The 14,284-nt window shown below is 40.0% G+C and overlaps 1 protein-coding gene across 1 annotated transcript in view; it reads right to left on the bottom strand.

Moving 5' to 3' along the window:
• mcm3ap (minichromosome maintenance complex component 3 associated protein) overlaps positions 1-14,284 on the bottom strand; it is a 36,566-nt gene that overhangs the window by 9,283 nt on the left and 12,999 nt on the right. Inside the window, exons 9-24 of the mRNA XM_030157954.1 lie at positions 13,793-14,061; positions 12,416-12,578; positions 12,120-12,277; positions 11,124-11,347; positions 10,075-10,172; positions 9,829-9,990; positions 9,465-9,565; positions 7,278-7,409; positions 6,900-7,013; positions 6,635-6,787; positions 6,137-6,334; positions 5,970-6,038; positions 5,753-5,887; positions 3,791-3,944; positions 1,046-1,304; positions 864-961 (exon numbers count right to left, since the gene is read on the bottom strand). Of these exons, the coding sequence (XP_030013814.1) occupies positions 864-961; positions 1,046-1,304; positions 3,791-3,944; positions 5,753-5,887; positions 5,970-6,038; positions 6,137-6,334; positions 6,635-6,787; positions 6,900-7,013; positions 7,278-7,409; positions 9,465-9,565; positions 9,829-9,990; positions 10,075-10,172; positions 11,124-11,347; positions 12,120-12,277; positions 12,416-12,578; positions 13,793-14,061 (2,487 nt within the window). The remainder of the gene's footprint in view (positions 1-863; positions 962-1,045; positions 1,305-3,790; positions 3,945-5,752; positions 5,888-5,969; positions 6,039-6,136; positions 6,335-6,634; positions 6,788-6,899; positions 7,014-7,277; positions 7,410-9,464; positions 9,566-9,828; positions 9,991-10,074; positions 10,173-11,123; positions 11,348-12,119; positions 12,278-12,415; positions 12,579-13,792; positions 14,062-14,284) is intronic.

The raw sequence follows: 14,284 nt of genomic DNA, 5'->3' as shown, positions 1-14,284 counted from the left end.
TGATCATGTTAACTGCATAATCTAATATATTTTAATCAGAAAACAGCAGTAATCTGATTATGAGAAATCAGATTAACACACATGGATTTCTCCCCAAAACTCTGATGTTTTCCTCCATGTATACGGGTTAATCTGATTTATTTCATTCTTTTACATCTGCGCATGTGTAAAAACAATTGAAATCGTAGAAAACGGACGTTACGTAGTCAAATGTGAGCAGAAGACAAAAACAGGAAGTTTCACTCCATCATCACTATGTACGTACTCCAAAAGAAATCCGATAATGGACTGGAGTGTCTAAACCATCCGCTTGTTCACATAAACGAAAACGTCACTTGGGCCTTGTTGGAAATTTTGTTGTGGGAATGGCAACCAAGCAAAAGCGGTTTCTAACAGATTCAGGAAGAAAACGAGCCAGACTGTGACAACATAATAATTATACAGTCCACCAGGGTTGTTTTAAAGAATGAGTATAGTCTGTGGATGGAGGTAAAGGCCACATTTGGCTTCAGCACTCACAAAGAGACAGCAAAATTGCTGCTGCATGGAATTCCCATTCCGACAATGTACTTTGCGACAAAATTCCCGAAAAGGCCCGAGTGATGTTTTAGTTTGTTATGTAAACAAGCGGACAGTGTGTATGATGGAGTCATCTTCGAAGTTGTTCACTGTGAGGGAAGTGATTCAGGTGCATAAGCACAGAAACACTAATGGATTAGTGATAATTAGGCTATCAATCAGGTTTTACAAATTTGAAAAAAAAATTTGCAATTGAAGTCATACACTGCTTTAAAATAGAAGAACGTAAATGTCTATGCCTGTGAACTTTGTGTTAATGGTGTCTGTATGTAAACATGTAGTACCTGTTTGGAGGCCTGCAGGTCACTGGTTGTCTCTGGGATGAAGAGAAATGTGTACTGTGATATTAGCCCTTCCTTGACCAGTGTGTGCAGCATCAGAACTACAAGACAAGACATCATTACAGGAAGAGTTCAGTCATTTTTCCACAGAGACGTAACCATACAATTTATTAATAATAATATACCTTCATCAAGTTTTTGTGTATCCTCTGTATCACTGTTTTGCCCTGGCACCAGAATGACGAGTGGCACTGGGGAACACCAAGAGCTGGCTTGTTGGAGCTGTTTGAGCTGAAGCAGGGCTGACAACAGAGGCAAGTCCTGCTCACCCTGGGTGAGAACAGACAGGGTAGGGAGCAACAAGATCAGGGCTCCTGTTCCTTGGAGATCACCGCAGTCCTCCATTTTGGACAGGCTGTCTTCATTCAAGGGCCCTCGTGATGCCTGTGAGTTAACACATAAGAATATAAATTCCTGAACAAAAACTGCCAAAGAAAAAGAAGGAAAAACTACAAGAATGTACATTTTGCAATGGTGGATTGTATCACATTGAAAGTTGGGCTTCAAAAGACAAAAAGGAGAAACTGGAGCAAGAGACAAAAAATACACAGTAGGCACTTAATTAAAAACTGGATTCAAACTCTGTTCATCAGCTGTTGGTCTGGATCTGGAAGACCCTCAGGATCTTGGCTCTTTTGTTCTCATTCACCTTCAGAGGTGTCTCCCAGTCTCCAATCTTGATCATGGGACCTCCAGTTCATACTCCGTATAGATGTTCCTGTATACTGTACCCGCTAACTGGTTATGCTGTTCCATGTATGCTTTACCTGCCAGCATCTTACACCCTGCTCTGATGTGCTACACTGCACAGCCTGTCCTGCACATCTGCACTGTTGTCTTCTGGTAGACCTACCCCTTCAGTTGTGATCACCTTCCCTCTTCCAGATGCTATCCACCCCAGTCAATGTCATGCTCATTATTGGCATACAGCTTGATGTCATCCATGTAGAGGAAGTGGCTGATAGTTGTTCCACTTCGGAACTGGTACCCAAAGCCACTCTTGGTAATGATATGGCTGAGGGGGTTTAGGCCTATATAAAAAAGCAGGGGGTGGGGGGGCAGTATATGTCATATTTGATGTCAAACTGGCTTCGAGTTGGCCTTCAGAGTAGTCTTCCATAGCCTTGTCAAATTCGGGATGAAGTGTCCTGTTGATGTTACACAGCTTTAGGTACTCCAGTATCCATATGTGGCACTGAGTCAAAGGCTTTCTTCTAGTCAATCCAGGCAGTGCACAGGTTGGTGTTTCTGGTCTTATAGTCTTGGGTGATTGCCCTATCAGTCAGTAGCTGGTGCTTGGCTCCCCTGGGGCTATGGCCAATTCCTTTCAGTGCTCTGCTCATGCATTGATTCATGTGCCTACTTATCTTAGCTGCTCTGATGCCTATAGACCGGTAGTTGATTGATGCCATTTCCTTCTGGAGGTCCTTCATGATGAGGACTGTCCAGCCTTGGGTTAGCCACTCTGGGTTCCCAACATCAGCAGCTGGTTCATCTGTGCTGCTGGGCGTTCATGGAGTGCGGTCAGCTTCTTATGCCAGCAGGCAGGAATCATGTCAGGCTCTAGTGCTATCCAGCTCTTAGGTTTGGACACTCTTGTTTGGATGTCTGCTATTCATCTTGTTCTGGGAGGTTGCTGTGCTTTGCCTGTAAGTCTATCAGCCATTTTGCGTTGTTGTAATGCGGCACCTCCTTCCTCCAGATACTCTTCCAGTATTGCTCAGTCTCAGTCCTGGATGGGTCTGCTGTCAGTTTGATACCCTGCCACTAATGCTCCGTTTCCACTGCGTGGTATCGGCTCGACTCAACCTTTTTGCATTTCCATTACGAAAAAGGACCTGGAATCTGGTACCTAGTACTACTTTTTTGGTATCCCCTCTGCCAAGGTTCCAGGACTGAGGACCAGATACTAAACCGTGACGTGTAAACACTGCAGACCACTGATTGGTCAGAGAGTTTTCTCTGTGACCCGCTGTTTTACAAAAAACAGATGCGGAAGTGGTCAGTAAATATAGCGGTACATTAATCCACATGATAACAGCCCAAAACTACACCATGGTCGGTCGAGGAGATTCAGTCTTTGGTGGCCAACGTAAAAATTCAGACGAGACAACATGCAACCAGCAAGTTTATCAGCAACTCTCTGAGCAGACGACACGGAAGTAACGCACCACATCGCTATGACAACCAGGTACTGTAAAGTCAGTAGTATCTTGTGATGGAAACGGTCTCCAGGAATACCGAGTCGAGCCGACCCAAGTCGAGTCGAGCTGGTTCCATGTAGTGGAAACGCGGCATAAGATCTCAGCTGGGATGGTGGTGGGCCTCTTTTCTCCTGTGTGTCTCTTTAGGTTCCTCAGTTCTGTTAGGAGGCTAACTGCTCTCTGTGCTTCCATGATTTTTGCCTCTTGCCTTGCTTTCCATGGAGGGACCTGTTCTTTCTGGCTACTCAAGCAGTTCACATTTTAGCCAAGCATCTCTACAATTATTGCCGTCGCTGTATAAATCCGCTGATTAGTCTCAGTTATGTTCGTGGTCTGGTCTGGTACTTTGTTACTTATGGAATATTTTATTTATGCCTCTTGAATTAAAGCTAAAACTCTATACTTCAATCACATCTTGACTGCTTAATTTAAATTCATTGTGATGGTGTACAAATGCAAAATTTTTACATTTCGCTCACTGTACTGATACTTATGGACCTGATTGTATTTAACAATTCAAATACCTTCGTACAATAACAAATAATATGGCAGATTCCAAGTTGTCTTCATTCCCATAGTCAACCTCACTTACCTGTGGCTGAGTATGCAGCAAACACAAAATGATTTACCATCCATTGTTTGTTTAAAGGCTATTAAAAATCTTACCTTCACACTGATGTGGACTTTGTGAATGCTTTCTCCATCATCCTGGACAGAGTTGGTGACATAGAGGGTCTGCAGGGTGCCATCAGGTGTTCTCTCATCCACGTCTGACCCCTGCCCTCCAGCAAGCTTTGTCTCTAGCCAGTCTGACAAGATCCTGGACAATAGAGGGAGGAAGAAAAGATTAAGCACAGGCCAGTGTCTGTGTGACTTTACAGAGAACAACTTGTCTTTTTTGCATTTATTATATTATTATTCATTCTATAACAAGCTTGGTAATAAATATTGAGGATGTGGCTGACACAATCATGGTGATCTCAGCCTGTCCCTTAAACCAGGTCAAGAAAAAAAAGGCTGTATAAACCTCTGGTATTTGTTAAATACAATCAGGTCCATAAGTATCTGTTAAGTGAGAAAAATTTTTTTAATTTTGCTTCTGTACACAATCATAATGGATTTAATTAAAGCAATCAAGATTTGATTGAAGTACATATTTTTAGCTTTAATTGAAAGGATACAACAAAAATATTCCATTAATTGATTAGGACTTTTTATACAATATCACTCCATTTTCAGAGGCTCAAAGGTAAGTGAACAAACTAAAATCATTATATTAATATTATCTTTCTTTAAAATGGTTTGTACTTCCAAAATAATGAATGCAATATTCTTGTGAAACCGCTTGAATTAATTACATCAATTATATCTTGACTGTTTCCTTTCACATCCACTGTGTACAGAAGCAAAACTACACAACTTGTGACACTGTCCAGATACATGTGGACCTGACTGTCCTGTGCATTCCAGTTAAGCATAACTTAACCCCATCCTTCTACTGCTTTTATTCCGTTCAATTTTAATCTATTTCAACGATACGATCACACTTGAGTGAGTAGTTGTTCATCTCTATATGGTAGCCCTGCAATGAACTGGCGACAGGTCCAAGGCTGCCTTCACCCATAGGCAGCTGGGATAGGCTCTCAGACCCCCCATGAGCCTTGCGAGGAATAACCATTTCAGAAAATACAAGCAAGGATGAATGATCATATGATGATTACTGTTACTTCATATCAAAATATTTTAGTTACTGTAAGTGAACGTTTTAACGTCACATTAAAAGCCCTATTACATAATAGAATTTCTAGCCACTGAAATGCTAAAAGTGCTTTTAATTTGAAAGAACTATCAAAGTATTAAGTTTTCATAAACGCTATAATAACACAAACAGGAGTATATTAATATCAGACTACTTCGTAAATAAGGATCACTTCAATGTACAGCAGAACCTCGCAGTACGAGTGCACCACTGTATGAGTAATTTGCTTTTTGAGACTCGGCTCGTGAGTATTTTAGTTTTGAAATACGATTGGGAATCCACAGTATGAGCGAGCTTCACACTAGCCACTGCTAGTCAGCACTGAGCTCACACATGCTCCCCCACTCAGTTCACATGTTCATCTTGAGGCAAGAAAATACATGATCGTAATCTCATGAGAGAAAACGTGATCACTGTTTCTCCTTCCAAACAATAATCCCCCCCCCCCGTTCCTCACACACAGATCGTCTCATCTTTAAGGTAAATTAATAAGTGAAAAAAACCCCAAAACAAACAAAAAAAAAATTATTTTGCATTCTCTTTTATTATGTTTCTATAATTGTTATTTTCTGTCCAACTGCACATTTTCTGTTTTATAAACCCTTAAAAAAGGATTTTTGGGTGGTTTTTGGGGCTGGAACAGATTAATTATATTTTAATTAATTTCAAAAGGGAAAATTGAATTGTAAAATGAGTAAATCACAAAAATGAGCTTGGCGATGGAGCGAATGAAATTCTTACTGCGAGGTTCTACTGTATTAAATACAAGAAATTAGTACCAGAGGTCTGTCTAACACAAGATTGATTACAAAGAGACCTGGTATCCTCTATAGTCCAGATAAAAGGATTAATAATAAAAGATAAAGGACCTGTCCGTCAGGTTGTCTCTGCTGTCGTGATCACTGGGTAAAAGGAGAAGGGCTTTCCAGAAGATTCTCTCAGGTGGATCAGGGGTGTTTTTCATCACCAGTGTTGGCAGGTCAAGTGGTGTCCACACTGTCTCACTGAGAGGGAAATCAAAAAGGATTCAAAATGCTGCTTTTTGGTGGCAATAAACCTTTTGCTTTTGTTCAACTCCCAACTTACTCTAGCAGTTTCTGATAGTAGTAGTGGACTCTCATCTTGTGGACTGCCTCTTGTCTCATTTTCAACAATCTTCATGACATACAAAGAAAAAACAGCAACAAAGAAATTGACTTTTGATGCTGACACAAATATTACAACATGTCCTCTACAGATGAAGTTTAAATTACCTGGTGCTGGACACGGCCAGAGTGCCGGCATTTCCCAGGTTCACCCGTCCATGGGCAAGCTCTGCTAAGGAGGGATGCTCAGGGGCACTTGGAGCCAAAGCCTTCAGTTTAAAGCGTGGGTCCACACAGCAGGGAGCTGCAGGGAAAGCTCTCATCTGTCTCTTGAGCTGCCGACGCACTGCTACTACATCACGCCATCTGGTGGTACAGAAGTGAAGGAAAAGGATGAGGCACATCAACACGGAAGATATTTCAACAGAACTGTGAATGTTCTTAAAAAGAGATTCTAGGTAATATGTACTTTAAATTTACTTCCAATACATATTTACTTTAACTCTCTTCATTTTAAATATCTGTATTCTTTACTTCTTACAATTTCAAAACACCTACTTTTAGCACCTCCGCCTTTTGGTTTTTCCATTTTTAGCCTCGTTTGTACTGCATATTTGATTGAAACTGGTCTGTTGTCCAGTATTTATTGCCCTTTTTGCTCCATACCTTTTGATGTATTTGAGGATACGTTGTAATTCCACATCAAGGATTTCTTCAACCAATACCGCAATATCTGCATCCAAAGTCTCCTCAACCAGACTGGTGCACACCTGCTCTGTGCATTTAGCCACATGTTCTGCCTTCTCATTCACTGCTTGCCTGAAAATGGTCATAAACAAGTATTAAGATTAGAACCTATATTTATGCCCATACATCTCTAGAAAAAGCTACAGATACTGGTCAGGTCAGAAGATGAATTTAGTGGTCTTACTGAATTTCAGAAGCTGCAGTCTCATGGATGGTTTCGTCTAACACTTGGTGGATGATCTCAGAGCAGAGAGAGAAGCTGAACTGAGTCAAAAAGGCCTCATGCTCCTGCCTCCTCCTGGCACCCCCCAAAGAACACCCCCCAAAAACAACATAAGCTATGGCATAAATAATATGAAAATAATACATGATTTCATAATACAGAGATGTATATTTGTGTTGATTTGCTCTGAAGAAGTGCATTCCTTACATCTTTTAACTGTAACCTCTACATACAGGAAAAAAATGGAGTGGAGTAAATGTAGATCATATGTTTAGAAGACTCCCATTGTGGATAATAATAAAACAGTTTGCATTAGGGTGCAAGTGTCAGCACACCCACCTGGCTTCTTCAAGCTTCCGCTTCTCTTCAGCGACACGCTCTTCTTCCAACTGGATCTCAGTAGAGGAAATCTCCTGCAGCATCTGTCCTAAAACCTCACTCAGCAGGGATTCTACCTCTGCACTGCTTTCCCTGCAAAAGCAACAAGCATGCTGTAAGAAGCCTATGGGTCCTAATAAGAGGAAGCTAATTATTTACATTTAAATAGAACTTCTGCAGATTTGAAAAAGTGCAATGTCTGACTTTTACAGACCTTTATACACCCCTATGCATGTAACTTAAGTGCAACTTGCAGGTTATCCACACCATTTACACAAGTCACACGATTTAAATGTTCATTCGAAAAAGGCGTTTTTGTAAGCTCATTCATTCTCTGTCAAAGAATGGCAAAAACCACATGAAGTGAGCGGAAATTGTGAAATTCAGAAAATGTTGATGAAAATGCATCCACTGTTGTAGTAGGGAATTTTGAAATATGTATGAAAACATTTTAGCAACATCTGAACGCTGAAGTTTTCAGCTTCACTGGAAAATGTTTCAGAAAGTTCATGACACGAAAGAGAGCAGTCAGTCGCTCACTTTTAACAACAAGCAATATATGTATAGGAATGCTAATTGAAACAAAAATAAGGACAAATGTAGTGTAAATTCATATACTTATGACAGGTGAGACAAGTAATATCCATGATAAGATAAAAGGACTTCAGATGTGAGGAAATAGAAGAAACTGACCTTTCTAAATCAGTAAGGTCACTCAAGCTGATTTCCTTGACAATATGGCATCTACAGCTGTGATATTTTGTGCCAAAGTGTATATTGTCCTGTAGACTTCAAAAATTAAATCATATCGGATCTATCTGATATCTACTTTTACATCTAATGGCCAATGTATTCTATATCAATTATAATAAAGAAGTGATTTTACTTCTTGTTCCAAGTAAGCAAGTTGTACTTTAGAGTAAAAAACACAAAAACAACATAGCAACTGAGGGTGGGTTTATAAAATTCTTAGTAGCTCTGGTTGGTTGGAACCACCCAGGAAGACTCCATTTTCTAACATTATTTGATGAAGCAAGTTACACTTAAGACCTATTTCTTGACGAATGAAGGTGACAGGTGTTTCCTGATAGCTACAGGTTTTCCCATGACTTGCCATGAGATTTTAAATGCCTTAAAATTCAAAGATAGTAAATTGGGTGTGTTATGAATGGCATTATTTTGAAATGATTTCTGATACTTCCAGTTCCCTTTGGAACATATTCCATGCAGAGGGGGCAACAAAACTGAATACTCAATTTCCCCTATCAATCTGAACATGAGGAACAACCAAGTAATAAAAGTCACAGGAATACAAGACATAACGACTGGTGGTCCGTTGTAAAAGACAGCATAGGTAAGACGGAACCAGACCAAGAACAGGCTTAGAAATCAGAATCATCTTATGGGTATGACTTCGTATACTCAAAGAAGGCCATTCAGCTTTGGCATACATTCATCATTTTTAGTAAGATGACAACAGCCTGGAACAAATCTCAACACACACTGATGAACAGTGTTCAAAGATTGCAAATATTTGGTTGAGACACCCATATAGAGAACATCATCAAGCAAAGGTAAAAATGTCGCAGATACAAGAAATTTCTGTGCTTTGACGAGAAGCTGGATTTTTTAGTCTACGTTTCACCCTCAGTCTGCGGACCAGATTACCAATGTGTGTAGTAAAAGTAAGGTCCTGGTCAAGCAGAAAGCCTAATACTTTGAACTAAAAAACTACTCTATTGATTTACCTTGGGCAGTTGGTATCCACAGTGCAATCTCTGGAGCTAATTTCTTGTTAAAAGAGGAGGGCATGCTACAGTCATGGCCATGTCCCAACTCAATTGAGATGCATTACTGACGTCAAATTAAAAAATTAAGCAATTTTTTTTAACTTAAAATGGTATGTTTCCTTAATTTAAATGTCTTCTGTGTTCTATTGTCAAAAAAATATGGCTTTATGAGATTTGTAAGCCATTGCATTCTCTTTTTTTTTTTTTTTTTTTTTTTTTTTTTTTTGTACATTTTACACATCATCCTAACTTGTGGAAAAACAAGAACAAGAAGAGCAAGAAGAAGAACGCGAAGAAGGTAAATGTGCATAAAAAAATGCTATATAAAAGTGATGGAGTATGAACAGATTGAACTTACAAAAGAGCAACAGTGGTGTAGCTGGCTCCACCTTCAGCCACCTCCCACACTGCCTCTTCCACAACTTCTTCTATCACACCATTTAGCTCAGCCAGAATGTCCTCCAGGAGAGAAGACACAACAGTCATGTGAACAACCAAAAAGACTGGCACAAATGATGTGATCTGGGGGGGTTACTGGGAACTGTTGAAGATGAATTAACACATCCAAAACTGTTTTACTCAAGTAGCAGATCATGATAAACTGCATGTCAGCCATTTTTCATTTTGCTATGAATACAACACACTTGTAATTTTGAATTCACTAGTTGAAAGGATCATCTTCCCAATAGCACTTGAAGGCAGCATCAATTATCCTTTCCTACCTCATTGCTGTATTCCACCTTAGGTTTAGGTGGAGGTGTTCTAACAGGCTGAGGCTGGGAAACTGGCAGGAAAAGCTGTGGACCTTCTTCTGGCTGACTTGAACTCAGGGGCATTTCACTGGGTTCCCTGGTCTGGTCTGGAGCTGCCGGTGTAGGTCCCAGAACAGCCGGTGTAGGTCCCAGAACAGCCGGTGTAGGTTCCAGGACAGCTGGTGTAGGTCTCAGGACAGCCGGTGTAGGTCCCAGGACAGCCGGAGGCAGTGTGAACACTGCCGGAATGTCCTGAGCTGTGGTCAGGATATCAGCAGAGGGTGGAACCTTGGCCTCTACCTTAGCACTAACAGCTGAGACAGGGGAACAAAATCAGCAAATCATCTGTATTCGTTGTATCCCTGCATGTTTGCAAACCTTACAAACTTCAGTCACTGAATTAACAATAAGACAGTAGCACTGTCACTATGCGTATGAAATTAGAATGACAGAAATGAGTTCTAGTGCCACTACCATGTGACTTAAAATGGGACAGATAATTAAGCAATGAATATACTAGACTTAACAAAACTTCTGGGGCCATATTCCTTTTAAATTTGCAGCGCAAAACATTGGTTGAAGTGGAGAAAGTCAAGGAAAATTCTTAGAATTATGACTGAATTTTGCCTGAAAGTTGAAGACTGTGAAGGCACAGCAGACAAATACAGACTCCATCACAAACTTCACATAAATACATGATCACAAGCAAATCTCATACAGAAAACCTTTGATAGAAAATTTGCTGATTAGGTCTGCTGACTTCATGTTCTACCTAACTTCTGGATCAACTACTCATTATCTAACTATTCGTACTCTCTCTCTCTAACTATTAATTCGCTCGCATTCACACTGGTGGTGGTAAACTACATTTATAGCCACAGCTGTCCTGGAGATGCCAATTCGCGCCAAATGGCCCCTCCAACCACCATCAAACATTCATACACCAGTGTGAGTGACACTGGAGGCAAAGTGGGTGAAGTGTCTTGCCTAAGGACACAACAGTACATGATTAGGACAGAGCGGGATTCGAACCGCCAACCCTTTGGTTATTGGACGACCCACTCTACCTCTTTTTTGGTCAGAGTTGCTTTGCAAATTTTCCTAAATTACTCTACAACTGCATACCCAGTTCAGATCTCTCCAAGTGGTTTGTCATAGTGTCTCTAAATATGACCCCAGATGAGCACACAAAAGTAGTTTGTGTTAGTAGGACTTGCTTACTGAAAATGCTGAAATAAAATGGATTTGTGAAATGTGGTCAATACCTTTAAACTGACTCTGAGGGATTTCAGTCAGAGAGGTTTCTCCACAGTACTTGTTCTGAGAATCAAAGCTGCGGACTGGCTGATGCTGCGGAGGATTAGGAAGGGAGCCTCCATTCACCACCTCTCCAATCAACACTGTTTTCTTGGCAAGAATGACCTCAGACTTCTTTAGGGATAGAGGCAGGTCAGGCTCCTGATAGGCTGTCCGGTTGAGCTCTACCATACTGTCAACAAAATTTAAACTCTGTCAAATGTTGATACTACTTTTATTCACTATTATTTTACTAGGGTGGGTTAGGCTTAAGACTGTTGCACACAGACAGAGGTGACAAATAACTGAAGTACTTATTTTAGTAACTTTTTACTTTGACCCCCAACATTTTACCATCGGTCCTGGAATTAAAAATAAAACATTTTGGTGTTTTCTTTGCTGCCTTTATATCGGCTATTGACCACACCTAAAGTTACCACTCTGTACAAGAGATTCGACTCAATGTCCAACATTAAGGGATTAGCATCGGGAATAAAAAAAAATACAGCTGTTAACTGTGTTACTCATCTCATGAGCGACATATACAAAATAGGCACCTGAGCAAATCATTTTCTGGAAATTACACCACATGTTTGGACCGTGCATTTTTAATGGCGTTAAGTATATTATTTTCAGTTTGAAAAGTAACACTTCTCCATGGAAGGGTTTCTAGCAAATTCAAATAACCTTGGGAAAATATACAACCATAATGTCTTAAAGTGTTGTATTTAACAATACACGGTGCACTCTTTCTGAAGAATAGCAGTAAAATTACCCAGAATCAAGCTTCGGTTGCAGGGATGTTGAAAAGAAATTGCAACATTATATTTTGAAAATTAAACATTTTTCTTTCAGGTAAAAGGAAAAAAGTGTTGAAAATGTTGACATTTGCCACCACTGTAAATATTATCTAAGAACAGTATTAACAAAGTAACTGAAAATATCTATTACTGGTAGACACTTACCCATCACTAACATTCAGTCCATACTGTTGGATGAAATCAGCTGCCTCTGCAGCACAACGGAACATTAACATCCGAACAATGTCATCGACTGGAAACAAAGTAGACCGTGGACCCACAGTATGGGCCATGTTCAAGGTCTTTAAAGCCTTAGTTCTGACCTGTACACAAGAACACCAGTATTTAAGGCGTGCACCACACAGTATATTCTCTCTGTTCTCTATGCTGAGAAAAGAGCAGAAACAGCAGAATAATTCAACAAAAACTAAAACAGTCAAAAAACAGACCCAGTTTCTGACCTGATTGAAGTATCTGTGTAGAAGACAGCTGGCGAGGTATGAGGCTGCTTTCACCAATTTGAAGAAGCGCACAAAGTTGTTGCTGTTGACTGCAGCAAATGCTTGGACAGCAAAAGTCACCTCAGGGGAGTTACGCACCTCATCACGGAACTGCTGCACCTCACTGAGAAGAAATGAAGGAGGTGAGGAAGCATGTCAAAACAGCACTTTAAAAAAACAAAAAAAACAAAACTATTATACAGACCTAGGTTCAAAATGAATCAAATGTTTCTGTTAAAAACCTTAGCTTACAGGTTAAGATACAAAAAAAGGTTTATGGTGGAAATTTCTGCTCAGTGTAGAGGAACAAGATCACCGAGGCCTTCAACAGTATTTAAACAATTTTTCCATAGAGTTGTCCTGATTTTTTTTTCTTAAGTTTCTAGTAACTTTATTTACCCCCCAATACCTGAGTCTTGACAATTCAGGAGAAATGTGGTCTCTGATCTGGACCTTGTTCAATCTCTATGTTCACCACAAATTATCTGGCGATGTTAAGGTAAGGAGTTTCCCCTGTTTAAATGAATGGTGAGGAAGCCGAGACGTACTTTCAGAGTTTGTATTTTTGAATAAAACATGACTTTTCCTGTCAGCTATGCTGTAGTAATGGTAGAAAAGTTATGCTAACCATATCATCACAAAATTCTGTAACAAAATTTTCGGGTGCTTAATTACTATATCTGGAATGTTAGCATAATTTAACTTTACAGCAGGCCACAACAAGTGAAGCTAGGGAGGGTTCATCTAGTCTGCACCATTTTTAATACTGAGCCATCCTCAAGAGCTCTGTGCATTTCAAATCCCTGGATGACTTTTATATGGTCACACAGGAGATGCTCCATTGCAGTGATATTTAAGTGTACTCTAATGCTGCTTTCAAGTACTATCGGAAAGATGATCTTTTCCACAAGTGAATTCAAAATTATGTTTGCGTTGTGTTCAAGTGCTTTTGTTGTCGCAGCAAAATGAAAAATAGCTGACACAATTTATCGTGACCTGCTACTTGGGTGAAAATGTTTTGGATGTGTCAATTCCTCTGATACATATTTTTTTTGCAAATTATGTATACAACAAATGTGCTAAATCATCAGCTAACAGCAGCAGAATGTTAATAAAAGCATTGTTTATCATTTGCGATTAATCCCTTGTTGCTCTCCGTCATGTTGAAAAGTTCAAAGGGTATTTTCATCTCAGCAGCTTGTGGATCTACATTTTTTCCCAGTTCTCCAGTGGAAAATAGTGAAGGGGCGTTCATGTGCAATTTTCCGGTTCGTAACTAGTATTTACCATCATTCCCACAGCACATGAAGGCAGGATTATTGATCATAATGTACTGACCGTAGGATGTCCCCATCGTTGAGCTTCAGCAGCACACTGTACTGACGGAACTCAGCCTCCCGGGGGCAGTATACATGACGTGTAGCAAGGTCCTGGTACATTTCCTTCAGACTCTGCAAGCACTTTGTCATGTTCTCATTGTTAATCTTAGCATCAAAAGATGACATGTGTTCCTCGCAGAGGTGATGCGCACAATGAACATGGAAGCGTGTGCACTTCTCAATAAGCATCACTGTATTAGGGCAACACAGGTGCTGCTGTGTGATATCCTGTGGGTAGAACAGAAAAACAGACACATACATTAGATAGTACCCCAAAAGTGTACTGTACCTGCCAAAGATAAGGAGCTTTAAGTGTGGTTACAGCAGGAAATGGTGGTACCAGAAGAACACTGTTGGAATCCAGCAAGTATTAAATTAGAAAAGAGAATGTAAGCATGTTTGTCCTTCAAGTGTAATTTAATGTGTTCTGTCATTTTTTGTGTAATTTTTT

Source organism: Sphaeramia orbicularis, chromosome 16 (genome assembly GCF_902148855.1).
Source record: "Sphaeramia orbicularis chromosome 16, fSphaOr1.1, whole genome shotgun sequence".
Lineage (NCBI taxonomy): Eukaryota > Metazoa > Chordata > Actinopteri > Kurtiformes > Apogonidae > Sphaeramia > Sphaeramia orbicularis.
Note: the sequence above shows the minus strand (reverse complement) of the source record. Positions and strands in the feature narration are given on the sequence as shown.